This window comes from Aquila chrysaetos, chromosome 21 (assembly GCF_900496995.4).
Source record: "Aquila chrysaetos chrysaetos chromosome 21, bAquChr1.4, whole genome shotgun sequence".
NCBI classification, from domain to species: Eukaryota; Metazoa; Chordata; class Aves; order Accipitriformes; family Accipitridae; genus Aquila; species Aquila chrysaetos.
Window position 1 is genome coordinate 21,360,472 of NC_044024.1, and position 26,679 is coordinate 21,387,150.

Below are 26,679 nucleotides of genomic sequence, written 5' to 3' on the forward strand. Positions count from 1 at the left end.
GATTAAGACTGACCAGTGATGATGAGCCATTCTCAGTCCTTTCTCCAGAAAGCTGAGAGAACTTCCAGCAGGTAGTGCAAGTTGAGAATTGCAAGGAGAGAATTTCCTCAATTTCATGAAGACTCAGTGCTTGAGATACGTGCAGTGTTTCTCTCTGAATGTCTCAACTTATAACAGTGCCCTCTCTTAATTTCTTTTAAGATCTATGCATAGGGAGGTTAGTGAGCATTAGTGACTTAGGTTAGAGTTTGGTGACACTTATTCACTTATTTTTAAATCTGTTTTTAAAAGAATAATGACTTCTTGGAGTCTTACTACTGATCTGAAACTCCGTAGATTTAGTTTAACTGAACTGGCATGACTACTGAAATTGTGTGTCACTTTTTGTTAATGCTTTTCCTTCCTTTTTTTTTTTTTTTTTTTTGTCAAAGCGCTGGTGACTTCTGAGTTGTGTTCTAGTTAATGTAAGAAACTGGTTTTGTTGACAGGTCGCTTGGTCACGAATGTGTTGACTTTTAAACTTTTTTCTTGTTTTTAGGGCAGTAGTTCTTCAGAAAGAACCAAATCCTTAGGATCATCACGTTCAAAAAGGTTGGTTTGGAAAATAAAAATAAATAACTTTTTGGCATGTGAAACTATAGAAGAGTCCATGCAGTATGCCAGACGCTTTTAGTATACACCAGTACAAATCCATAAAGTTAGCAGAGTGCTGGTAAAACAAATGCCTCATGGTGCGCTTAAAATTCAAACCATCTTTCAGGGTCAAAGGTTAAGATCATAAAGCTTGATTTTTATTAACAAAGACAACGAGATTATCCTGCATCTTCGGGACAAAAGTGTTTATACGATTGTTCCTTCACTCTTGCTACTTCTACATGCAGGATTCTTCCAAAAATGTAAATTGGGTCATATGGAAAAAAGGCTTTATGTACCTTACTGTTGGGAGATGGTGGAATCAAAACGTGCTATTAAGTTGTCCAGTGCAGAAACTGCCATTTGCTCTATCTCTGCTTAATCCTTTTTTGCTCTTTGATTTAAATACGTATGGAGATAATTGCTTACCGACCAGTTTGAACCTACAGGAGACAAATTATTTGTGACCTATGTAACAGCAGACTTATTCTGGTAAAACTCCTCCTCATCTTTTTCTCTCAGCTGATGCTCATTCAGGTTATGTTCTTTATGATTTTTTTAAAATCCTAGTATACTGTATAGATAGGTGAGCTCTTCTAAATGCATGATTTCAACAGCTGCCTTTTTACTGCTCTTTAAAAGTGTGTATCTCTTTTCACATTCCTTTTTATCCAAGTTTGTTTATTTTATCATGTCTGCTGGAATTAAATAATATTCTTCATTCTCCCTTTTCTGTTTGTCTTGATTCCATATTTGCAAGTGTGGTTTTATATTTGGCTTTAATTTCTCCATCTTCTGAATCCAATGTCCTGCTGAACTCTTTCATCTGTATAATTTTTACAGTTTTGTTTTTTTGCTTCCTGTCTATCACTAGGGGTATTTTCACTCATACTTTTATCGTACTGTGCCTGATACTGACAAAAACAGTATCCTGCAGTAGTTCATGTATAACCTTCAGACTACTGAAAATTATGCTCAACATTTTTTTTCTTTTTTCTCCCTGCCCTGACATAGTAAATTCTTTCATTTTAATGGATTCAGTTCTAAATTAAGTTTGTGTGAAATTCTGGCAACTGGTCCTTTTATTCAACAGTCAGCTTTTTCATTTCTTTCTGCGTTTCCTTTATTTCCTTGCAAGCATCTTTTCTGCCAAGCTGCTTTTTGTCATTTGCTAATATCTGTGTGTTCTCCTTGCGCTGCCTGTTAAACTTGGAATGATGTATAAAATTTCTGAGCAGACATTCACTTGTGTTTCATTTAGGCTTTTTCCCTAGAAGTGTGACGTTCCTGCATATCTTCTTAAAAACACATCAAACCTTGATTTTACAAAAAAAATACAGCAAGCCTGTGAAACAAAAATATTTTTTATCTTTCTATTTCACATAGGAGGGGAAAATTCCTGCTTCTAACAAGAAAATTAGCCTAAAACTTATTTATTGTAATGACTCAGCATCCCACCTTGTAATGTCTTAAATGAATTTAAAAAGAACATAGGTTTCCCCAATTAGTACGGTGTTTTGCTTGCAAAGCGCCAGGCTTATCTGTATTGCAATATGTAATATTTGTCACGGTATGGGTTTTTTTTCTGTCTATGCAGGAAACCTACAGTTGTAACAAAGTATGTCGGATCAGATGATGAACAAATCTTAGATGAAACTGTGAATGAAGATATTTCAAATGAAAACTCAGAAAATGATGTTGATATGCAAAGCTTGCCTAAAGGTAGTTCATATCTTTCTTTGTTTCTGAGTTCAGCAAATTAGCCGAGATTACGATGCAGCATAAATAATTAACTAGAATGCACATGTATTAGTAAAATGCCTGTCTTAGGTCATGTTGGCTTTTATATATAAACATACATGCCTGTGCACAAACACACACACAGACACACACCCACACACCCTGTGCATGCGCATTTAAAAGAGGAAGCCAAGCACCTTTAGTTTTGAACCCAGCTTACTTTAATCTGCGTACGCCAGGTTGTGCTGGTGGCTTAATTTCAAATGTCTACTGACATCTGTATAAAACCAACATGAAAAGGGAAATAATTTATTTCTATTCTTTTGTAGAAGTCTCAAACTCTGTCACTTGCAAGTCTTATTTATTTTATTGTTCTGTCTTTGAGGTTATTAACAATTAGGTCAACAAAAGCAAAACTAAATCTGGGGGGGAAATGTCATTATTGGATCTATTTTTAAGCACCCTTTAAAAACAGTTAATACTATAAGCCTACATCCCAGTCTTCTTAACTATAGTGTGAGTTTGATTAATTTCTGCCATTTGTTACCAATGAAAGTTACAGGAAAAATTGGAGGGACCAGTACTGTTTACGGCATGAGTAGCAGTATTTAAAGCAGTCACTTTTAAAAAAATACTTTTTCAGAATGCTAGATTATTTCCAGTGTCCTCAGAACAAAAGTATTAAAACTGAGCTTTTGAGTAGGAAAGATAGTTTTTCATTGTCTAAGTGAAAAGGTGAATTTCTGAATTTTGTTAAACATAAAACAGGTTTTATTCTATTGCCTTCTCATTACTTCATGCTGAAATAAATTAAAATGGGGGAAAAGAGAGAGAAAAGAGTAGTTACTTTAAGGCTTTTTGACAGATTTAAGTGACCTAACCAAAGTCCCTTATTTGTCGCATTGCACTGCAAATTCCTGTTTACACACACCCAGCAGTATGACAGTCCTGTTCTGCACGTACCACGTCAGGGCACAGAGAGCAGAATTTACTCTTCATAGCCCATTCAGTCTTTGGCTTTTGTCCTACAACTGCAAAACGGACATAGTTTGAAGTGTGTGATGGAGTGGTTTTTGTTTTTGTTTTTTTTTCTGTGAACATCTGTGCATTCAAAACTTCATTGAGTTTTAGTCAACAGATTGCACTTATTTTTTAAGGTACTGTGTTGGCTTTTATTTAAACAGGACTTTTGCACTTCATTTGGATGTGTAATGGTTTCCAATTTCTAAATAAAATTATTCTAGGTACAGTGGTTGTACAGCCTGAGCCAGTGCTGAATGAAGACAAAGATGATTTTAAAGGGCCTGAATTTAGAAGCAGAAATACCGTTAAAATGAAACCTGAAGCTCCCAAAAAGCGTGGAGGTAAATACAATTTAAAACATTTATTAAAACGGGTTTAAATTGTTGCTTATGACCACATTTGGTACATCTGAAAATTGTTCATATTTCTAATAAATTATCCTAAAAATACCTCCACTCTTCTGGCTTTTTGTATATTAAGGATTCTAGCTGGCTGAAATTAGCCTCCATTGCTGCCCCTGCAATGCAGCAGTGAAAGCTAAGATTAGTTCTCATTAAACTTCCTATTTTCAGTAGATAGGATGCATCATTAGGTACTCCATATGGACCCTTCTTTGTATTCAGAACAGTTGCTTGGTTGCGATCAGGTGTTACAGGTATTCCTTTTTTAAGGAATTATATTGGAACACCATTGATATAGGAACAATCACTGACTCACCAGGAAAGCAACGGTATTTGAGCAGGGACATGTATAGACATACTATCCATCAGTGAGCTAACAAGAAACCTAACACCTCTAACAATTCAAAGACTTTTTTGTTTTGTTTTTGAATTGTGGGAAATTCCCTACCAGTGGGCCCTTCTAAGGATTATCTTTGAAAAGCTGCTGTGCCAGTTGGCTTTCCATAGCCGTTGCTAAAACTGGGGAGAAGTTAGGTAGATTACAGTGATAACAAATTAATCTCTCTCATTTTTTTCCAAAAAGTAAAGGAGAGGGAGGATTATGTATAAAGTAGCCAATAAGAAGGCAGGTATTTCCTTAATACTACTAGCAATATCTTAGTTCACACACCTACAGCAGTACCCAGGATATTCAGACGAACAGCTCTTGTACACACTATTCATTCTTTCCATTGTATCATTTGAGATACTTGCTCTCTTTTAAAGTCTTATTATAATTTAATAAGTGCTATTTCTCCATCTGTGGCTGAAGAGGAGTATAATGTGACTGTGTGGAAATGTGCTTGTGCATACATATGGGCTCATGCATGATTTTAATCGCATTTTGAGCATTGACGTTTTCTCTAAATTATTAATCTTTGAAAGTCAGTTCCATTCTATTCATGCAAGATGTCCTATTCAGCATATAGGAATGCTTTTTCCATTTGTGTTTATAACAATTTTACAAGAGGCCCAATAGAAATCTTAAGGGGCACAGTGTTAAAAAGATAGGACTCTTCTGCTTGAGCTTTGTGACCTCCGTCTGCATCCCCAGGACAATTCATACGACCTGCCCTTCCAGCTTTTTTTTCTCCATCTGTAGAGAATTTGCAGGCCTTCCTTGGTGTATCTGGACTTGTTACTCATGTACTGGTGCCTGACATAAGATAGTAGTTTTGGAAGGGACATCAAGAGTTTGTTTAAGCATACCTTTATCCAGGGCAAGCTCAGCTATATTTATGTCAAAACTGATAATCTTTGACTTGATTTTAAAGCTATCCAGTACATGTGTTAAGCTCTTGTCAACTTTCAGGGAAATGGAATTAGGTACTGCCTGCTCCTGTGTTGTCCCCATTTCCAGACCAGGAAAGGTAGCCAGGTGAGAGACATGACTGCAGCCTACCTCAAGAGCTGCTGGATTAGGAATGTATCAAAACAGTTTTATTTTGTGACATGCACAGAAGAGGTAGTGCAGATCCATTTGTTCTGTACCTTCATGCAGCAAGTCTAGTTACGTGAAATGGCACTTACCTTTCTCTTGCTACTAGAATGAGGTGCCTAGCCTGTGCACGTACAAAGTTATGTATTACTGGTTTAAGCAGGTAAGCATGTAGTTCCAACTACTTGAGATCCTGAATTCTACGTGCAGTGCAAGTAAATAAATAGTAACAGTAGAATAAAAAATGCCCGTCCATCTTGTTCTTTGGGGAGTGCATCTTTGCATTTGTATTATATGTCCTGTTTGTATTAGAAATATTAGTAGTAATAGAACTCTTGTCTTTCTAGCATCCAAATGCTCTTATCCAAGACTGTAAGAGGCATTGTGTCAGTCCATATTTTCAAGTTTTGTGTCTGCAGAATGGTTATGGGTGTATTTTTGCTAATAAACTCATAAGGAATGTTTTTTAAGCAAGTATTTTCTCAGTATTAATGAATTAGTATAATTTCTGTGGATCATCATCATTTGTAGTAGTAACATGGTTTACAAAGCTTTGCCTCAGAAATTATCCTCTTTTTTTTTTCTGGTGCCAACTTGCAGATTTTAGGAAGGAGGCAGTAGTCCTTCCCTTAAAGTTGTAGAGAAGGGGGAAGTGGCTTGGGACTTGACAGTGAATAGCTTGTTCTCCCGCACTTGGCTGTTACCCTTTGTGATTCTTACACCCATTTAAGGACTGTGATGTTTGACAAAGCCTGGGTAGGCTTCTGTGCTGCTTGGTATAATAGAATGTGGTATTCCTTTCCAAGTAGTATGGTATGATGGATGTGTTTATTTGAGGTTTACCAGCAGCATTTGAAACAGGCGTTTGAGCTGGTTTTGAGGTCGTAATAGGTGCTTTGCAAGTCCACAAGCTCTGCAGTACATGCAATTGTGCATGCATTGAAGTTGAAAACAAGAAATCTTGTATTCAGGATTTCAGACCTGCTATTTTCACTGAATTGTAAGGGTGTATTAGTTGTTCTTACTGGCCTGTAAGCTATGTGAGATTGTGCTTCAATAGCAATTTGGTAGTAGCTTGTATTGTGTCTTGAGAATGTTCATTTAAGTTTCTTAACATTATGGTGTTGGTGCTTGGTTCTAATTCTGTGGTAGTGATTAAAAAAAAAGTGTACTCAGACTGTAACCATTAAGTTAACCATTTGAGTTAATTTCCTTATACTACTTACTGAACATGACAGCAAAGGACAAATCACAGTTAAGTGATCCCATATCAAACTTCTATCTGCTTGATTCCAAATCAAGTCTTTGCAAGTGTATGAACTGAGTATATGAGCTTTCAGAAATGATTTTCCTTTTTCTTGAAAGCATCACTGCTGTTGAAAACCAAACAGTCTCGTACTATTAATTAGTTGGTTTAACAGCCTGGCATGTAGCAAGCCTCCCAACCCCAAGTTCACCACCTTTCAGAGTGAATTGGGGGACTGACGTTAAAGAAGCGCTTTCTTGACCGAATGTAGATACAGCAGCAGGGTGGTACACAAACTGTGGGAGCAGTCAGCAAGATGGTGAGAATGTATGTATTATATAGCAAAATTGTAGTTTAAAAAAAAAACAACCACCATCAAGAAGGGAACAAAAAGTGAGAAAAGATTTTTCAGGCACTATTATAAGGATTTCATGTGTCTTCTCTAATGGTTTCCCGTATTTTTCTTTGAGAAACTAGAACTGTATGTGAAAGGAATACCATAATACAAACATGCATTAAAATGGTATTTTATGAACAAAGATTAAATAAGGAAGCTTGTACAGGATATCAGGACTGCTTTGGAAGAGTTGCAGTGATGACTCTTATTTAGGTGTGCTCTCATGAGGTGACCAGTTAATGCAAACTAAATTTCTCAAAGGAAATAAACTGTATCTTGGCCCCAAGTAGAGTATAGAAATTAGAGGAAAATTCTTTAAGTCTTTAAATGGCGAGGGGTTACAGAAAGATTTCTCTAATGCTGGGTGGTAAAGAAATAGAGGCATATGAAAAACCTAACAGGCCAAAATATTGTAAGGAAATGAAATAGGTATATACAGATTTCTTAAAATATAAAAATGAAAACAATGTGTGGTTTATAATCCTCTCTGTAGAAGAAGGACTACATGGAATTGTAAGCTGTACAGCTTGTGGGCAACAGGTGAACCATTTTCAAAAGGATTCAATCTATAGACATCCTACACTGAAAGTTCTTATTTGTAAGGTATGTGGTAAACAGTTCTACAGTTTGTACTGTTTGGGGTTTTTTTGTTGTTTGAAATGTCACATTAGTTGATTTGGGTGGGATTTCTGTGGGAGTAGTTCTTGTTTGTTAGCCAGTAAACTTTTCAGTTGTTAACTGTTACAGTTAAGGAAACTAAAAGCAGAAAACAAAACCACAAATACAGCTTACAAATTTATATTCCTATTTTCTTATACCCCAGTAAAACTAATTGTGGTTTCTTTGTAATTTGTTTTTATAGTTTTAAGGCTGTAATTGTAGTGAATTTTTTATGTTGAATGATCTGTCTGAAATTGTTGCCTGCTCATAATGTGTTATAAGAGTAGATTCAATTCCGGATCTCCTGGTAAAGCATTGTATGTAAAAGAACGTCAGAATGAGAAGCAGAAAAGTAGCTTCAAAGCCATCTTGGTTTCATTTGTGTACAGCTCATGGACTGTTCTAATTTATGACAGCCTCTGCCATAAATGATGGTCTAGTCCGTAACTCAAAACCGGCATCTGGGTCTTCAGCTACATGGTTTCATGGTGGCTTCAGTTAGGCCCTAAGTGGCCTGCAATGGGAAGAGGTGGGGAACAGGGGAGGAAGGAAACATCCCTACCTCCTGTTGTGGAGACCTCTCTTTATTTTCAAAGAGATACCTCTCTTGCATGATCTCTATAGTTGTAGAGATTCTGTATTTATAAAGGAATCCCTAAAGATAGGTACAGATCTGTGTTACAGTGCACATTTAGCATTCCCCTTCTCTTCCCTCCTGCTTCTCCCCCAATTCCCAATTAATGTTCCGCATTCAGCTGACATACTATCTCAGGCATGTCCATCTAGTCTAATGTTCTGGCTCATTTCTTCTGTTTATTCTGGCTTGTTTCTTTTAGCAAATATGCTTTAGAAAAACCAGCTTACAAGATGACTGTTTTCAATCTTGATTGGAGTCCTAACTCTTGTTCCTAGACTTGAAAATCCTTAACATGTAGCTGTACGTAACTTGCATGCATCACAAGAACATCTGGTTCATTTTTGAAACTTGTTTAGGGTGTTGGGTTCAATAGCAGCTCTTGACTGTGAGCTCTGCTAGATAATTATATCACGTGTTGTTTCCCATAAATTTTCTGTATCTTTACTTAATTGAACATGGCCTTATGTTAATATGAGAGAGCGGAATGGAAGTCCCTGATCTGCATACTCCATGTATTCCATTACTTTCCGTACCTAGTTCTTCCCTTATTTTTCTCCTGCTTAGGTAAACAGTCCCAGACTTGAGAAGCTGTTTCCTTTGACTATAAATGTTCTGTCAAGTGTCTAAACATCAGCTTTTACTGGTTGTTTTTTTGTTGTTGTTTGTTTGTTTAGTTTAATTGAAAAGTTGTATAGCTCTGTTCCAGATAAAGGGGCCTCATCATTTTAAATTCAGGTGCTGAAGCCTCTTCTGGATTTCGGATTCACTGGGTAAAAGGACAGAATTTAGCTAACAGCTTGTATTAATCCCTGTTCAAAGTACAGCTTCAAGTCTGGGAGAACCTTCTTTACTAGCAACTGGGAAAAAAAAAACCCACACTTTCAAAATTTGGTTTAAAGAATTCAGCAACTGAAGCCACTGCTACTATGAGCTGAATTGTGTGTAATTTTTTTCTTACTATTACCAATTTTTCAATGAAAATGCTTAGTTTGTACCTGGAAATTGAAGCCTTGGATGTTAACATCAGGATAAACACTGAAGACCTTTCTATTTAAAGCCTTATGGGATCAATTGCTAACATAAGGAGCATACAGCTGAAAACTGTAATTTTTGTAGGATTAATTGTGTCAGGGAAGATGTGGTGTTGATTTACCTAGGAAATAGATGTAAAAAAACTTAGAGTTTTGAAGAGAAACATTTAGTTGATGTTCTAAAATATGCAAATACATGGCCATCAAACAAAAGCCTATTTAATTTTCAAATAAACCTTGAGCCATCTAAAGAAGTCATGGTTTGGGACCTGTTGTATCTATGGAAGATATTTCTTAGATTAACACAAATGTAAAAGGGTTAGAATGCTGAAGACCTTGCAGCTGCTGCTTTTAATGGCTTGCTTCTAATACATGCTGAAATCATATGAATTACTGATGTCCAGTTGAGATTTAATAAAAAATTCCTTGTCCTATCTCTTTCTTTACAGACTTGCTACAAGTATTACATGAGTGATGACATTAGCCGTGATTCAGATGGAATGGATGAACAGTGTAGGTAAGTGTACAAAAACTGAAATAACACCCACAGCTCTTCTGTTTTGTTTTGGTTCTTTTTTTTTTCTTGCAATAATGAAATTACTGACAGATAAAGACCAGTACATAAGAGCTTAATCAGCAGTTGTTTCTCAGCAAGAAATGCTCAACTCCAGGGTTTTTGTAAATATTTGATTGTTATTTTAATAATTAACAGGAAAACATTTTATAAAGAAATCCAATAGCAAACACTTGTAAGACATCACATTTTTAACTAAATAGAATGCCACCTTACAGAGACTTTGAAGGCAGGGATAGAATCTGACATTCTAAACCTTGTGAGCCACAGAAACTTACCTCTCCAGAAATATCTCCCACTTTTGAAATACTAAAGTACTTCTCTGTCCTTATGTCAAATATCTAAATATGTAATCCAGTCAAAATTTTGTGGTCTGTGATGCCTTTGAGGTTACTTGTCAGCCACTTTTCAGGTCTTCATCAAAGAATATGCAATCTAGACATAGATCAAAAAAAATTTTTTTTTTATTTTTTTTTTTTCCTCATAGATGCCTGCAGTAGTAATATACCAGTTAAGGCTAGAAAGACTTAGCCTAATTCGTTTTGCTGTAAAATAAAAGAAATCACCTTTTTTTTTTTTTTTTTTTTTAAGTTCTCAGAAGGAACATGGAAAATAAAATGTAATTAATTTTTTCTCTTATTTAAAATTGGTGCTGAAATTATGTTTGGATATTACTGACCACTTCAGCTTTGTGAACTGTTAATCTAATACATTAATTTTCTGACTTTCCAATTTGCAACTGCGTGCTTTTCAGTCATGCTTTTAATAATGTTTTCAGTTAATGGATATCTGTTTATCACCTGAAATTTAAAAATGCAGATTCTTTATCAAATAGTGAAAAATATGTAAAATTTTCAAATTTGTCACTTTGTTGGTATGGAGGTAAAACTCTTATATTTCTTATGTCTCTTTTCAGGTGGTGTGCTGAAGGTGGAAATTTGATTTGCTGTGACTTCTGCCATAATGCCTTCTGTAAAAAGTGCATTTTGCGCAACCTGGGTCGAAAGGAGCTATCGACTATACTGGATGAAAATAACCAGTGGCACTGCTATATTTGCCATCCAGAGCCTTTGTTGGACTTGGTCACTGCATGTGACAGTGTCTTTGAAAATTTAGAACAATTACTGCAACAAAACAAAAAAAAGATCAGAGTTGAAAGTGAAAAAAGTAAAATATATGACCATACAGTCAAGTTTTCTCCAAAGAGAAATAATTCAAGTTGTAATGGTGAAGAAAAAAAACTAGACGATTCATATTCAGGTTCACTAACGTATTCTTATAAAGCACTAATGGTGCCAAAAGACTTGCTTAAGAAAACAAAAAAGCTGGTTGAAACTACAGCAAATCTGAATTCTAGCTTTGTAAGCTTTTTGAAAAATGCTGCAGAAAATGTAGAAATAAGCCCAACTGTGCAACTTTGTCAGCTAAAAGCTTTTAAATCGGTGTTGAGTGACATGAAAAAAGCTCATCTGGCACTAGAAGAAGGTCTGAACCTGGAGATTCAAGCTTTGAATGTTAAAATCAAAGATAAAAATACCAAAGAGAAAAAAACTGATGTTAGATCAGAAAAAAATGAGGTGAAAAAAGATGAAGGAAAGGAACATGTGGCATTAAAAGAGGATGGCACTGTAAAGACACAGAAAAAAGTTGTGTCAGAACAGCCTGACAGTGAGCCCATGGATCAAAGTGTTCCAACAATGGAACAAACAGATAACAAGCGTACTTCTGGTGAAGATAAAAGGTCTGGCAGAAATGAAGAACCTCAGTATGAACCTAATAGTACAGAGGCTTTAGACATGGATATAGTGTCCATTCCCTCATCTGTTCCTGAAGATATTTTTGAGACTCTAGAATCTGCTATGGAGATTCAGATTACATCAGATGAGCAAGACAATGGAAATACAGGAACAGATCATGAGACTCTAAATTCAAATACAAAATTGAACACTCCTGTGAAAGATACCAAAGGTGGTACTAAGTTAAAATCATCGGCTAAAGGAACAAAAGAATTGATTGTAAAATTGACGCCTGTTTCCCTTTCAGAGTCTACAGTTAAAGCTGAAGATCAAGACAGCAATCTAGAAAAGGGAAGTAAGGATGTTGATGTAATACCTAGAGCAGAAAACTGTGATTCTGTAAAACAAAATCATAATGCTGGCAGTGAACCTTCCACAGAGAACGAAACTGTCTCACTTGTAGAGGAATCTGATCTCAGGAGATCACCGCGTGTGAAGACCACACCTCTGAGGCGCCAAACAGACATCAGTCCTTTAACATCAAATTCAGAAGAAGATAGCAATGACACATGTAATGAAAAAAGTAAGAGAAAATCATCAAAACAACCAAGGAGGAAAAAGGATAAAAGAAATTCTTCTGACAGTACGGTTGATGGTCCTAGCCCTAATAAACTTTCTAAATCAAAAAAGCCATATATATTAGATCATAGCTCAGATTCTGATGAGATGCCAGCTGTTCTTAAAGAAGTAGCTATGATGAGTCACAGTTCTTCAGATATTGATAGCAATAGCGAAGTACCAACAAATGATCAGAAGACTTTAAATTTTCTAAAGGATCAATCAGTAAAGGATGAAAATGGAAAACGAAAAAGAAAAAGTTCCACTTCTGGTTCAGATTTAGATGCTAAAAGAGGCAAATCAGCTAAAAATTCTGCTGCTGCTAAAAAGAAACGACAAAACTACTCAGATTCTTCAAACTATGATTCTGAGTTAGAAAAAGAAATAAAAATTTTGAGTAAAATTGAGTCTGCAAAAAAAGCCAAGAAAAAATACTCACAAAAAGAAGATAGTTATGATTCCTCTGAAGAAGAGCAGAGGAAAAAAGTAAGTAGTAAGAGAAAGGTAAATTTGGAGAAACAGAGAGAGAAATCTTCTGAAGATGATGATGCTGAAAAGTCTTCCCCAGAGAAGGAGATTAATCATTCTTCTGAAGATAAAAAAATCACTAAGGGGTCAGCTGCTAAGGAAAGAATAAACAGAGACTTAAAAGAAAAAACTGCAAAGGGTAAGCATGATGAGTCTTCTGATGTTGAGAAGTCTTTACTGGAGAAAGAGGAGAGCTGTCCTAAAGGTGTAAAGCTAAGTGAAGTTAAGAGCAAGGATTTGAAAAAGAAAAAGGCGCAGGAAGATTCTTCTTCGGAGAGTACCGAGAAATCTGCAAAGAAAGAGCATAATTTTGATTCTTCAAAAGACAGATTCAAGAATAAAAAAGGACCAGAAAGCAAAGTGAAGAAAACTGAAAAACTGAAAAAGAAAAGTTACAAGAAAGAGCAAGATGATTCCTCTTCTGATGTTGAAAAGCCATCTCCAGGGAAAGGAAGTTGCAATTCTTCTGAAAATGACAAAACTAAAAATGAACCAGTGTTTAAGGAAAAGAAAAGGAGGAATTTGAGAGAGAGAGTACCTAAAAGAGTACGGATTGATTTATCCTCTGATGCTGAGAAGTCTCCCCTAAAAGAGGAGAGTTCTTCGGAAGATGCTGTGCAGCGTAAAAAACAAACTGAAACTAAAGAAAAGAAAAAAATAAGTCACAAAAAGAAAATTTCCAAGAAAGAACAGAATGACTCATTGTCCTCTTCTGATGAGGAATCTTATGAAGAAAGTAAGAAAAAGATTAAAAGAGGGTCAATGAAAGAAAGTAAAAAGAGTAACTTAAAAAAGAAAGTGTCAAAAAAGAAGGTGGTTGTTACTTCATCTTCCTCATCTGATAAGGAAGAAAATGATGAACAGAATTCAACAGGTGATGGAAGCAGCGATGAGCAGAAAATTATGCCAGTGACTGAAAACTTAATGCTGTCTGCTGGTACAGGATTTTGTCAGTCATCAGGTGTGCAAAAGATGTTCATCTACACGTATTATTAATATACTAATAGAGGAAATTCGTAAAATTTGGGTAACGTTTAATAATCCGGAAGTGAAGATATTCATAAATAGGTAATTGTATGTTTAAAAATTTGCAACCAGTTAGGTTTTCTGATACTGATTTGGAAGCACCCATTCCAATTTGTGCAGCTTGTCACTTGTGGAAGAAAGGATGTCACTGTAAATGGAGAAGCTTAAGAAGCTATAGTCCGTAATGCCAGCAGGTATTTCTTTGCAGCACAGCTTTCAAAAGCTTGTTCTTCTCTTTCGCTGCCCAGGTGCTATTTAGCAGAAACTGATTTTAAGCAGTAAGTGTCTAGTGAACTCAAATTTGTCGGCCCATGGTTACGCGCTAGAGATGACTCTGAAGACTTGCAGCATTGCAGTATACATTTTTAAAATCAAGTAGGTGATCTTTGTGCCTCACAAGACCATGTAGCCGTAGAGCAGCTGGTGTCAGTTAACAGAAATCTGTCATTGCTTACTGTTTTCATAGCAGGTTTAATAGTAATAATTCTTTTTCTTACCAAGGTAGAACTACGTAATTAGTGTCTTATATCTTTAGGAAATTAGAAAGAAATTCAGAACTGCTGAATTTGAACACTTGGTTTTAAAGAACTTAAAAAGGAAGGGTAGTTTTCACATCACATGGACAATACACATGTTTTTAATACATGAATTTTCAAATAGAAAAAGTGAAATGTATTTACTGTTTTAATTACCATGACAGGTAAATTGTTTCCTATTTGTTTGCTTCTGATGATGTTTCATAGAACTTTCTGTACGTTACTGTGTTTGAGCCAACGTTTACAGTACTTTGCGAAGCTGGAACTAAACAAAAATTGAATAAAACAGCAGTGTGTTCATGAAGATAGCAGAAGGGACATAGTTGCATTTTGGCTTTCCTGAAAAGCCCTTGTAGGCAGACCCTAAGTGCAAAATGAGGTGATTGTTGTTTGTAGTTTCTTAAAACAACAAAACAAAAAAACCGAACCAAACAGACAAACAAAAACCCCCACCCACCCCCAAACAAAACACCCAGATTTTAAATGAAACATAAAGTTCTTCCTTTCTCTTACCAACTTGATGCTGACCCACTTCCCTAAGTTTTCCTGCAGTTTAGTTTCTGGAGGGTTGTTAACCTTAACCTGCAGATGCAAAGGTTGCTTTTCACAGGTGCTATGCTGCTTTGGATTTAAAGCCCTGTAAGAAAGCAAAGTTTGATTAATGGTGTTTTGCGTCGTAGAGTAACAGTTGGAAATTAAGTTTCTTATTCTGCATATTATACAGCCCTGTAATGTTTGTTTTTCAAGGTCCTCTGATGAAGTAAGTTTAGTTGCGTCTCTGTGCACATAATACTGGGACTTTTAGGGCTTTTCCTTGATGGCTGCCAAAACGTTTTCCCCAGTGATGCCACTACTGGGGGAGATTGCAAATAATGAATGGTTTGCATAGTAATGAACTAGCGTCTGGCATGTGGTAGCTCCCACAGCTGTTAAAACACTCCCCATAGATAGACAATTGATGGTACTCAGTGACAGTAACCCATATGCAACAGTTCTCAGCATCACTGGACCATCAAAGAAAAATATTTCAAGAATGAAATTGCTCACATACAGTGTATGTTCATAGACTTGGTATTGAAATGGCCCAGGAGGAAAAACTTGGTCATAATGTATCAGAAGGTATCTGAGGCAGTGAGAGTGTTTTATTTGCAAGTCACAAATGGAAAGATCAGAGGACTATTGGATGGGAAAGACAAATCTAACAGTGTACAAATTGGAAAAATGAGACGGTGATGTGGGATGATTCACGGTAGAGTTAGACTGAGTGAGAAGTGGGTTGGTTTAGCCTGGAGAGAGGATGCTAAAAATGGGGAGTCTTAATTGCTGTCTTCTAATCACCTAATGGGTAGTTATAGAGAAGGCTGAACCTGATGCATGATAAAAGGATGAGAGGCTGTGGGTCCAAATTTTGGCAAAGAAAACTCTGATTAGCTACTAGGAAAAAATTCTTTACATTCAGGATGGTCAAAGCCTGAAACTGGTTGCCCTGTCAAATTTTGGAATCCCTGTCTTTGGAAATACTCAAAACTTGACTGGACAGGGCCCCGAGAAAACTGACCTCACTTTGGAGTTAGCTCTGCTTTGAGGATGCAGTTTCAGTAGATTATGTGCAGAGGTCTCTTCCAACCTTATTGTATGATTCTGTGAGAATCTGCCTGTGTTATATTAAGGAGGCAAACTTGCCCTTTCTCTTCAGTTTGCTTTTGGCTTAATAGGTGAATAAAAGGAGTGTTTTCTGTGTCTGACCAAGCTACGTAGGTTGGTGATTGAATGAGACTTAGAATCTGGTTTAAGCAACAGGATACTTCTATTTATCTAAGCCCAAGAATGAGGGACTTTCTGTGATCAGCTCTTACACAGTCCTGTCAAACATCTGGCTAGTGGTAATTCCAGGACAAGTGGACATTAAAACAACTTGGAGCAAGCCTCTCGCAGTCTAGTTTTAGACCCCTCCCCACAGGTAGAAAATAAATAGTAGAACTTATGAATGAAGGGATCTCAGTTCATTAGGGTTTTGAGGTCTCTTTTCCTATGCTTAATTTTACTAACTAGCAGATTTGACTCACTTATATCCAAGTCAGAAGAACGAGAGAAAAGAAAGGGGAAAGGCCTGGGAGTGTGCTAGAAATAATCTGAATTCCTTTAGTTCAGCCAGGAGAGTGCAGAGGAGCTTAAAGGCAGGTATCATACTGTGCTATTCTTTCTCTATTACATGTCCCATGCTGTTGGTTTTGATGTGCTTTCCATGAGACTGTATCCATGTAGTGCATCTGAGTCTGATATTTGCATTAAGGATAGCAGGTGTAATTTTCAAAACTTAAGTCTTCACACATACATGACAAATGCATGCATTGTATTTGATACTCTGAAGGCAAAAATAGGCAAGGATTATTGTTTGCGAGTACTTAATTGCAGCAGGATAGCTCATAAGTTTGGTAAGTGATTCTGTAACATATTTGGGCCTTCTTTTCAATTTACACAAATTCAGTAGTGGAGCTTCTGAAATGGAGCTAATAACTTCTTGGGAAACTTAATTTTTGAATCCGAAGTGGAGTATTCAGTCTGTGTATGTTTTGGTGTAAAAAAAAACAATTTCGCAGTATGTAATAAGGAAAAAAATGCAAGTTGTGTGTAGTAGCAAGCATAATGCAGATGAAAGTACTGCTTGAAAAACTAGATACTTTTATTAATAAAAATATTTATTTTTAAATGTCAAGATAGGTAACTGGCTTTTTTCTTTGCTGGTAGAAAAGTGGTGGTGTTACGAAGCTATTTTTATATGGAGATTCTTGACGGAGACAGTAGTTTATGTGCTGTGTTGTTCATTGCTGTTTATTGCTGATTTTATATGTATTAAGTGTTCATGTTTTCTGGTTTTTTGTTTCCACTTCCTCCCCCAGGAGATGAGGGAGAGACTAAATCAAGGGCTGTTCCAATGGAGGAGGAGGAAGATGATGATGATGACGATCCTGAGAATAGGTATGATACCATCCGTAAGGACTTAAAAAAGATTATAACACACCCTAGGCGTGGGCGCAAACCGGCGCAACGGAAGAGCAAGCAGGTTGTAAAAACCACGACTGCCTGCCTTGTAAAGACTCGCTCACGGGCTTCCCGCAAGTTTGAACAAGGGGCCAGAAAACAGAGGCCAAAATCCAGAAATGCAAAGAAAGTACTTAGAAGTGTTAGCTAACACACCTTGCATAGGGTGTGTTATAAATGCACTGCAGCACTGTCCATTTTATGTTCCCATTGAAATTGTGAGGTTTGTGACAAGTATTTCATTCAGGCAGGTAAAAACCTACTTCTGATAAATGTGACTTTCAGCTAGTTATATGAATAGAGGGTAAAAATTTGCATCTGTGCAATATGCAGTGCTAAAATATTTTCAGATATGTTACATAATTTGCTTTTTTAATTGAAACACCGTTTCTCAATAAAGAGAAAACACAAATGTGGAGAAAAGAGTATTACATATTTTCAGTTGTTAATTAAACTGAGTTTTAATCCACTAAAGAATACCTGAAGTGACTAATGTGATAGTTAAGGCCCTGATTCTACAAGCACTGTGCATAGGCTCAACTGGTATCAAAGAGACTAATTATAGATACACGTTTTAAGTCTTTGCATAGATATTTTCAGAATTGTGGCTTATATGTATTGCTTCAGTTTCAAGTTCAATAAAAATGAATCTATGTAAGATATAGTTAGTTAAGACATGTCATATTTTACCAGTACCATTGTAGATAATCAAAATTAGCCTGGCTAGAAAATGTAAAAGCTTCGTTTCCTAATAAGTGAATGCAACATGAAGTATTGCTCAATTACGAGCCACAGTTCCTTTTTGGAAGTTATTATAGTTAGACTAAAGAGTTGTTCAACAAATTTTTATACAGTATTTCAGAAACTGATTTTTTTTTGCTATATAGCATGTATGGGACCAGCTTCATAGCTTTGCACAGTTGCTGATGGAGTCTTTTTCTGCTTCTGAGCCTTACTAGTTTAGAATATGGTATCTTTTGTTTCACAGAGTTGTATGTTTTGATCTGTGGCTGAAGTAAATTTTTAAAACACTGTTCTATATCCTTTACGGACCTCAGTTTGGCATCAAAATGTTGCTGCTGATGTAGTTCTTGATTGTTTTCAGTCATCAAATTTAATCAGATAATTCATCTTCTAAAGAAAGATGCTCTTTAGGGACTTGACAGCACAGGGTCATAAGCAGAACATGTAAACATTGATAATAGAAGATTTTTTTAAGTGATGCTTTAATTCCAGTCCTGTTCTGATTATTTTTTTTCCTTCTTTTTTCTTTTTTGTTTGTTTCTTAAGTGTTTCTGGTTGATAACTAAGCCAATACACTTTTGTCAAAGTTCAGTGTTTGCCATACAAATGTTACTGAGAGATCTTAATTACTAGTTTAAGAGCTATATTGGGAAATGAGTTAACCCAATTGATAACAAACAAATCAGTAATATGAATTTGGGGGTTAAAAATCAGTTTCTGTACTTTGTTTTTAAGCTGAATCTTTGTTGAAGTTTTCACTTAGGGAATATTTTGAATATATATATTTATGAGATGGGGAGGTATTTTGTCAATAAACAGTTTTGTCAACCTTCAGACATGTTAACTGGTAACTGCAGTCTAATTTTACATTCATCACGCATTGTACTTGGCACCAAAATCAGATATATAAAATGTAAAAAGATGGAACAAATTTCAAGAATTTAAAAGCTTGTTCTTCTGTTTACTCAACACAAAGTGTTTAAATAGTTTACCTACTATTCAGATAAGTTGCCTATTTTCTTCCAGGCCAAAGAGGGTACGTAGTACCTACCAGGTATTTGTAGTGTGGGAACTCTGATGTTTGCAAGTCTCTAGTTTAGATGTTCTGTTATTTGCATACCTTTGGATGTGCATGACATGAATATTAATAGTCTTGAAATCATCTTTGCCAAAATGCAATATCCAAGTGGGTCATAATATGACATACAGTGCTGTATGCTTTCATCTTATGTTGTGTAATTATCTATTACTGGTCCTTCTGATCTTTTAAATGGTACTGTTTAATATGTTTGCAGTAGTTTTGTTTATTAAGAAGTTAATAGTGTATTTAATGCAGAATGCCTTTAAGTATTTGATGGTTGCAATAAATTTTTGTAAAACGTTTTTCTTGTCCAAGCATTTAATTTAATACAACTCTGACAGCTTGAAAATCAGACTGTTTCAACAAAGACAGTACAGTATTTAGAACAAGGTGTTTGGCAGTTTTCACTTTTTTTTTTTTTTAAGACATGTATGACATTTCATTCAAATATTCATTTGAATTCACTTAAAATATATTTTAAATGGTTCTAAATTTCTTAGTAATATACAAAAGGCCCATTTAATTCAGTAGTGCTCTAGCTGAATGAATGGTGGCTTTTATTAGCCACCTTAAAATCTCCTCCCCATTCCCCTAATCCTCCCCCACCCCCAGCTTGTTTTGGGCAACCTTATTTCTATATATAGTTAGTAGGTATTTATGAACACTACGTGTGAGTTGATACAATCTAATTGGTAATAATATGTCATGATAATTAACTAATGTTTAAAATTATGACTTTTTAAGAAGAAGAATTGTTTGTACAGTGGTAGCATTGTCTCACCAAGATTTTTGACAATCTATAAATGCATCCGTCGTATTGGCACTCTGAAATTCACGAACAAGAATGGTGCAAATTATCATTTGGAGTTAAGTCCACATCACGAGAGGCTGCACCTACTAATCCAATTTTGCTGAAATGTCTGAAGGATAATTTAAAGTAGTCCTATACTGTGACTAAGCAACTCCTGCGTAACTTCCAGTTTGCCTATCTCGTTTTAAAAATGTTCTCTTTTAGCATAAGTTAAAAAATACATAGTAACCAATTCATTATTTATAAATCTATATTGTTGGTGTCATTCTTCCAAAGGCGGAATATATTTAAATCCTGGTTTATATAAAATGATACATACTGTTATTTTATTCTATAGTTGGTTTTATGTCTTGGTTGAGATTACAGTCCCATTCTGTAAGGCACTATATAAATATGTATTGGGAAAATGTCCTTTATACAAATCTCATGATACGTTTGGATAAGATGGAGTGGGGCTAGGCAATGTGGCATGCTCAAGGTCACAGCAGATCAGTGGCAGAAATGAATGAAATGCAGGGGGGATTGTTTGGGGATTTATTTATTTATTTTTTATTTTTATTGCTACCTGAAGTCCTGTGCTGGAGGTCATGTAGCTCTTTGTGCTTCTCAATTATATTTGTTTATAGTGTTCAACTGTTAAATCTGGTTGTCCAAGAACATCTTTTGAGTCCTTGACTCGTAAATATTGTGATAACTTTTGATTTTCATGAGTTTCTCTGGAAGAATGTGAGCAGGGGGGAGTTTTCACACTATCATAGCTTGTTTTTCTTGGTTCTTGCAGTTTGATATTAATGCAAATATTAAAATGTTAAAGCTAGCATATTAAGTTTCTTAGCTTAGAAACCTGGTCACTTTAAATGGGTTTGTGTCTTAAAATAGAAGTGTGAAATATTATCCTGAGCCACGTATAATTTAATTTAAAACCAGTTTCAAGAGTCCAGTACTCAATTTATTCTAATTCATATAAGCCATTTGTTACATCAGTTGCTTGTCAGATGCATTTACAAGACTTAATCTGTTTGGTTCTAATATTGCTTACACTTTTAATTCCTGTCAGATATGTAGTTACATTAAAAATAGGAATCTTTAATTCTGAGCATCTCAGCAATGTCTTAACACCAGACCAGCAGAAAACATTGAAGAGAATGTAGCTTTTTTCACTGAGCAAACAGTTCCATCTCAGTTGGATTCAAAGTGGTTGAATCTTTATCCTAGCTAAAAAATATCTCTAATTTTCTATCTCAGAGTATAAAAGCAGTAACTTACTAATCAATATTATTATAACTAATTAGAAACTAATAAGTTTACCCAATCTGATTGGTGGTTATGATGATGATTAGTAGGAAAATAACAGCATCTTCTGTTTATGGATAGTAGATTTTGTGCATGGTATTTTTAGGTGAATGACACATTTGTTCCCCCCCCCCCCCCCCCCAATATATTTCATAAAAGAACAAATAAAAATGTATGTATTCTTTTGTTAAGAACGAAAGTTAACCTTTGTTTACAAATATATAAGTAAATTTTTAAAGGTGACTTGTATGAAAGGTAAGTATTGTTATCCATGTACAATTTGTGTTAATTTTGCTAATGCAATTGAGGACAATCCAAAATAAGTGAAAGGCAGTATTACTAGGCAGTACTTTCAGGACTAAATTTTAAAATTTTGCAGTTCTTTTTAGTGGTTGTACTTCTTTTTCTCTTCCGAAGCAAAACTTTGCTGATAATATTGTAAATTTTTTAAATAAGAAAAGTAGCCAAACTGCTGCTGTCTTTATTTCCTGGAGTAGAATTCAAGGTTAATAATTCATGTTAAAAGCTTTTAAAGAGAAGCCAACCTGTGATATTCCAAGCAGTTGCATTTTGAAGAAAAAGTTCTGACCATTAAAAGATGGAAGAAATATAGTCTTAATTTCTTATATAAGGAGCTATTAATTTCTGTTGGTATTATACATGATGTGGTGGGTTTTAAAACAACAAACAAACAAACAAAACCAACGAAAAAACCTAAGCCCCTTTTCCAAATCCTCTGGAAGGACCTGATCCAAAAATCATTTGGAAGAGGATGTTACTTCTCTATGGACTTTAAGTTTTCATTGGGTTCACACTGTGATCTGGTGATATATATGGAATTAAAGCTTACCAAGAGTACTGCATTTTAAAGTTTTAATCAGCTATTTCTTCACAAGCTATTTCTCAAGGCGGGGCAGAGGGGGTGTTTTGGATGCTGAGGGATAGTCTGTGACTCACTGAGCAATCGTAGATGTTTGCTAAAGCATTTTATTTCCATCTTTTAATAATAACTGAATATACATTAGCATTAGAATCTTTTTGGAAAATATACTACCACTCAAAAAATAGAAAATACTGTATGAAGTGTTAGGAAAGTTGCCTTGGGAAAATTCCCTTTGAAAAGTTCCTTTGTTTTAGGGACACGTTACATGCTGAAAAATGAAATACAGATTCTTTAAAACCTATTTTATAGGGCTACATAAAAGTAACAATTTAAATTTCTAATCTATTAGAAGCTGTACTTAAGAGATCACTGTTCCTTTGCCATTTCCAACTGAAGACTAGATTGTGGTTGAGTTTCATGGTTTTTGAACTATTGTTTTGACTGGTATAAAAGCTTTCCCATTCTGAACTATATACATACAGTATACATTAATTCTCCTGAAAAGCAAGACAGACCAGATTTGACGTAGAAAAAAGGTCTTTGATTTAAAATTGATGGATGGAATGAAAACCATAGTATTTTTGATATTTGTATGGGGAAGGCCTGGTTTCATTCTTTCAGGATTTTTTTTCCCCTGGAAGTACGAGTTCTCAGATAAGTCCACTATTCCTCTGCTTTTGACATACCATTTTATATTTTGCCTTGGAGAGATTCACGTAAGATTTTTTTTTATGTTGCAACAGCATGTAAAGAAATAATTTTTCCATAGTAACTTCTTGTATGTTAGCTGAAAACATTATTGTGCTGAATTGAAACTGTGAGAAGCTGAGCAAAGAGCTTGTGGAACAGGAAATAAAATCATAGTTTTTCTTTGAATTTCAGGTCTCATAGTGTTTGATAAAACTTTTTTGTGTGTATGTGTATATACACGTATATTTTTTTGCTATAGTTGCTATAAGGCAAGTGCTGGTAGTGATGTGTGGGATTCAGTGTGGGTTTTTTTTTTCCTGAGGCACTTGATATCAGTTTGTCTTGAGACATCATGAGTTACTTCAATTACTACAGCATCTCTTTTGCAGTAGGGTGGGCTCAGGCAATTAGAATGGTAATGTAGCTGAAGGCAAGCTATGTAGAGGCAGGGTAATAAGTTCTTTTCTTTTTTTTTATTTTTAACCTGTGAGTTAATGCATATTGCAGTAATCTTCTCCTTGATTAAAACATGCATTCAGTGATACACTGTTTTAAAAACTATATAAGTGTTTATATATACACTAGTCAAGTAGATTCAGTGCCTCAGGAAATAAATCTCATTGATTTAAATCAAGCAAGCATGATAACCATTGGTGGGGGGAATAATTTGAGTATTAGAATTTGGTCTGCAGCATCTTCACGTTCTTGTTACAGTTCGAATTCATATAGGTGCCTATCCCAGAAGTGACAAGAGTCTGTCCAAATAGACCATGAATAAAATGAAATGTTTAAGTTTGTACATTTTATAGCTATCTCCAGTCTTGCTGTAAAACATGAGACTTCTTTAAAAAGCATTATATGGATTTGCTTTCTAAAAGCAAGTTAACATGTTACATTTAACATGATATTTTTGCTGATATATACTGTTACCACAGTGACTTTTCATCATGTGTCTTTTTTTTGTTCAGCTTTAAACCCTTTTTTTTGAAGTTCTGAATGGTATAGGATTACACTTATCATTCATAGATTTACTTGAACAATGGAATAAATAGTTTTTTCTGTTTTACTTCAAAGAATTGCCAAGAAAATGCTTTTAGAAGAAATCAAAGCCAATCTTTCCTCTGATGAGGATGCATCTTCAGATGATGAATCGGATGAAGGAAAAAAGAAAACTGGAAAGCAAAATGAAAACACAGGAGATGATGGTGAGCACCAAAAAGCATCTGGAAAAAAGCGGTGCTGTAGCACCCGTCATAATTTCAAAGGTCACTTGGGAAAATTATAATTATTAAAGTTTCTTCAGTTTTCAACAAAAAAATGTCATTGATAGGTAGTTGCCAAAAAGATGCCGATATACATGATCATGAGGATTATCATCTCTTTTACTCTTCTGTGAGTGTATTTTTTTGTTAATAATAGTCTGATTTTTTGTAACCAATTCAGAAGTCCTAGGGATTTGTGAGGAATAATCTATCCAGAACTGTAAGACATGCAAGTACACGGGAGAGATTTGACTAACATATACAGTCATTGGAACAGACATGCCAAGTGTTCAGGCAGCGTAAAATACTTAAAATGTAAGGGAACAATGGTATGTTGTTGCCCATACTTTCCTGGAAAAGCACAGAATTTAGCCTAAATTAATTTAGATTTTAATTCTTGCCAAATTTAAGCAAGAAAAAAGTGACCACTGTGCATGTTGTACTGACTTATCTCTGACAGAAGAAAATGATAAGGAGGATAATTCTGAATCGGATTCAGAAGAAGAAGAATCAAAGAAGCCTAGATACAGACACAGACTGCTGAGGCACAAGCTGACAGTGAGTGACGGAGAATCTGGTGAAGAAAAAAAGGTGAAACCAAAAGACAAAAAAGAAGGGAAGCGCAGAAATAGAAGGAAAGGTACGTAATCAAAATGGTTTTTTGTCACAAAAAGTACTTGCTTCTATAAAGGAAGTCCAAAGCATGTCAGAATGGAGATCTGAAACTCTGTAATTTTAAAATCTCTGTATAAACTTCCTTGTGTATTAAATCTAGAATTTTCTTATCTGCATTTGGTAAATAGTGTTATTTAAAATGTTGAATACAAATGCAGCTCTCTCCACTTATGCGTCCTCTGAATTGAATTAATCTTGTTGACTCTTAGAATATTAATCTTAAATAACAGAGGCCCAGTATGTCTAATTTGTGAAAATCAATCTTGTCCTTTATGTAATTTCTGTCTTTAACTTGGACTGTTAGTAGGCCCTGTGCATTAGAAATTTCTCCATCCTAGTATTTAAATGTTGCAAACTTTAGTTGAACACCAGATGGCACTGTGAAATGATGCCTGACTTTGATTTTTCATTGTTGCATGCAAGAACAAAGAATCTGTCAGCCCCTTGCACTTAATCATTTTGAGCAGAGGAGGGGAGCGGTAGTAAAGATAAATGCTTACTGCCACGTTGGTCGCTGTAGATGTTGATAGTGTTTTGTGGCCAGTGGGAGTAAGGGTGCACAGTACTTTCCTGTTCTTAGTTTTGTACTAATGCTAGCCATCTTTTGTGGTGTTTCACAGACTAAAAGATGCAGTGCCATTTGTTTATCGTTTTCCTTCATGAAATCTCTCATTTTTATCTGAATGTATATTCATGCTTTTCCTCCCTTACGGAATTACAACTCTACCAAAAATATTTCTTTAAAGAAAAGTAATTGTAAATTACAGTGGCAATGTGCAAATAAGATGCAGCCAGACTAATTCTCAGGATTCTGTTGTGTAAGTCTTTTAAGTTCACTAGTCTCAAGTAGAACGCTATACTTTATTTCAGCTCGCCGGTTCTTAGCCCTATGGGCTAAATACTACATTTCCCCATGTATGTAAACCAATCTTTGTTTTAAGCCTTGTTCTTCATAAAACAGTTAAGCTTTCCACTGTGTTCAAGGTCAAACTGAAATTATAAAGGTGCTAAGTGGCATGCTGGTCTTAATTATCTATAAATGCCAGTGATAGCTCCTAAAAGTAGTTATGGAAGTATTACCTAATGCTGCTAGTTTAGGTGTATTTTTAATTGTCTTTTGAGTCAGTTTTAAACTGGCATTACCTGAAGAAACTTCAAGCCATAAATACAGTAATATAATTGCATATGTTGTTAGTAAATAAGGGTTGTTTGCATGAATTGTGAAGTATGATTATAAAGCTGTCTGAAACATTTGAAACAAAAGCTTCTGTTTAACTAAAAATCATCTTCTGTTTTCTGAAGTTCTGTACTGTTCCCCATTGTGTTCTCTCCTCCTCACCCACTGTCTTTGAAATGTGATGTTTTCTAATATAATGCCTTCTGTCATTTGCTTGTAAACTATACTTAGATATATTCATACATAAAGACCTCAAGTCTTGTTGGCACAATATGGTATCTGTTAGGACTCAGCTAGTGCTTACCTGTTAAGCTTTTCTACTCTGTACTCCTTATATTCCTGTTGCTTCTTACTAGTATGTTTAATGTGTCCCATACTGTCTGAAATGAATTTTTACAGTGCTTGTTGATCTTACACAGTTTGTTGTATAATTAGAAGATATGTAATGGTGCTAACTTTGCAATAATATTCAACTTGAAATCATACTTTATTTTTAAAGTCAGCAGCGATGATTCAAATGACTCCGAGTTTCACGAATCTGCAGTTAGTGAAGAAGTCAGTGAATCTGAAGATGACCAACGACCAAGAACAAGGTATAAATAAAACTTAACTATGCTTATCCTGTGTTTGGTTTTTGGTTTTTAATAGTGCAGTTTAGGCAGTGAGATGGTAAAAGTTAATGACTTTGGATCAGTCCTTACAACCTTTGATGATACTTGTCTATAATTTGATATCTGCAAATTAACTTCATAGCAAAT

The 26,679-nt window shown here is 35.3% G+C and overlaps 1 protein-coding gene across 6 annotated transcripts in view; it reads left to right on the forward strand.

Annotated features, from left to right (window-relative positions):
* Positions 1–26,679, forward strand: part of ATRX (ATRX chromatin remodeler) — an 88,958-nt gene that overhangs the window by 16,869 nt on the left and 45,410 nt on the right. For 4 of the 6 annotated variants that reach the window (XM_029997336.2, XM_029997338.2, XM_041119084.1 and 1 more), the window contains 10 exons: positions 539–591; positions 2,231–2,355; positions 3,618–3,737; positions 7,411–7,520; positions 9,695–9,762; positions 10,736–13,662; positions 17,164–17,242; positions 23,882–24,012; positions 24,530–24,709; positions 26,421–26,514. In XM_029997336.2, coding sequence (XP_029853196.1) covers positions 539–591; positions 2,231–2,355; positions 3,618–3,737; positions 7,411–7,520; positions 9,695–9,762; positions 10,736–13,662; positions 17,164–17,242; positions 23,882–24,012; positions 24,530–24,709; positions 26,421–26,514 — 3,887 coding nt within the window. Of the gene's footprint in view, positions 1–538; positions 592–2,230; positions 2,356–3,617; positions 3,738–7,410; positions 7,521–9,694; positions 9,763–10,735; positions 13,663–17,163; positions 17,243–23,881; positions 24,013–24,529; positions 24,710–26,420; positions 26,515–26,679 lie in introns of those variants that run through there. The other 2 variants (XM_029997339.2, XM_029997340.2) reach the window with 2 other exon arrangements.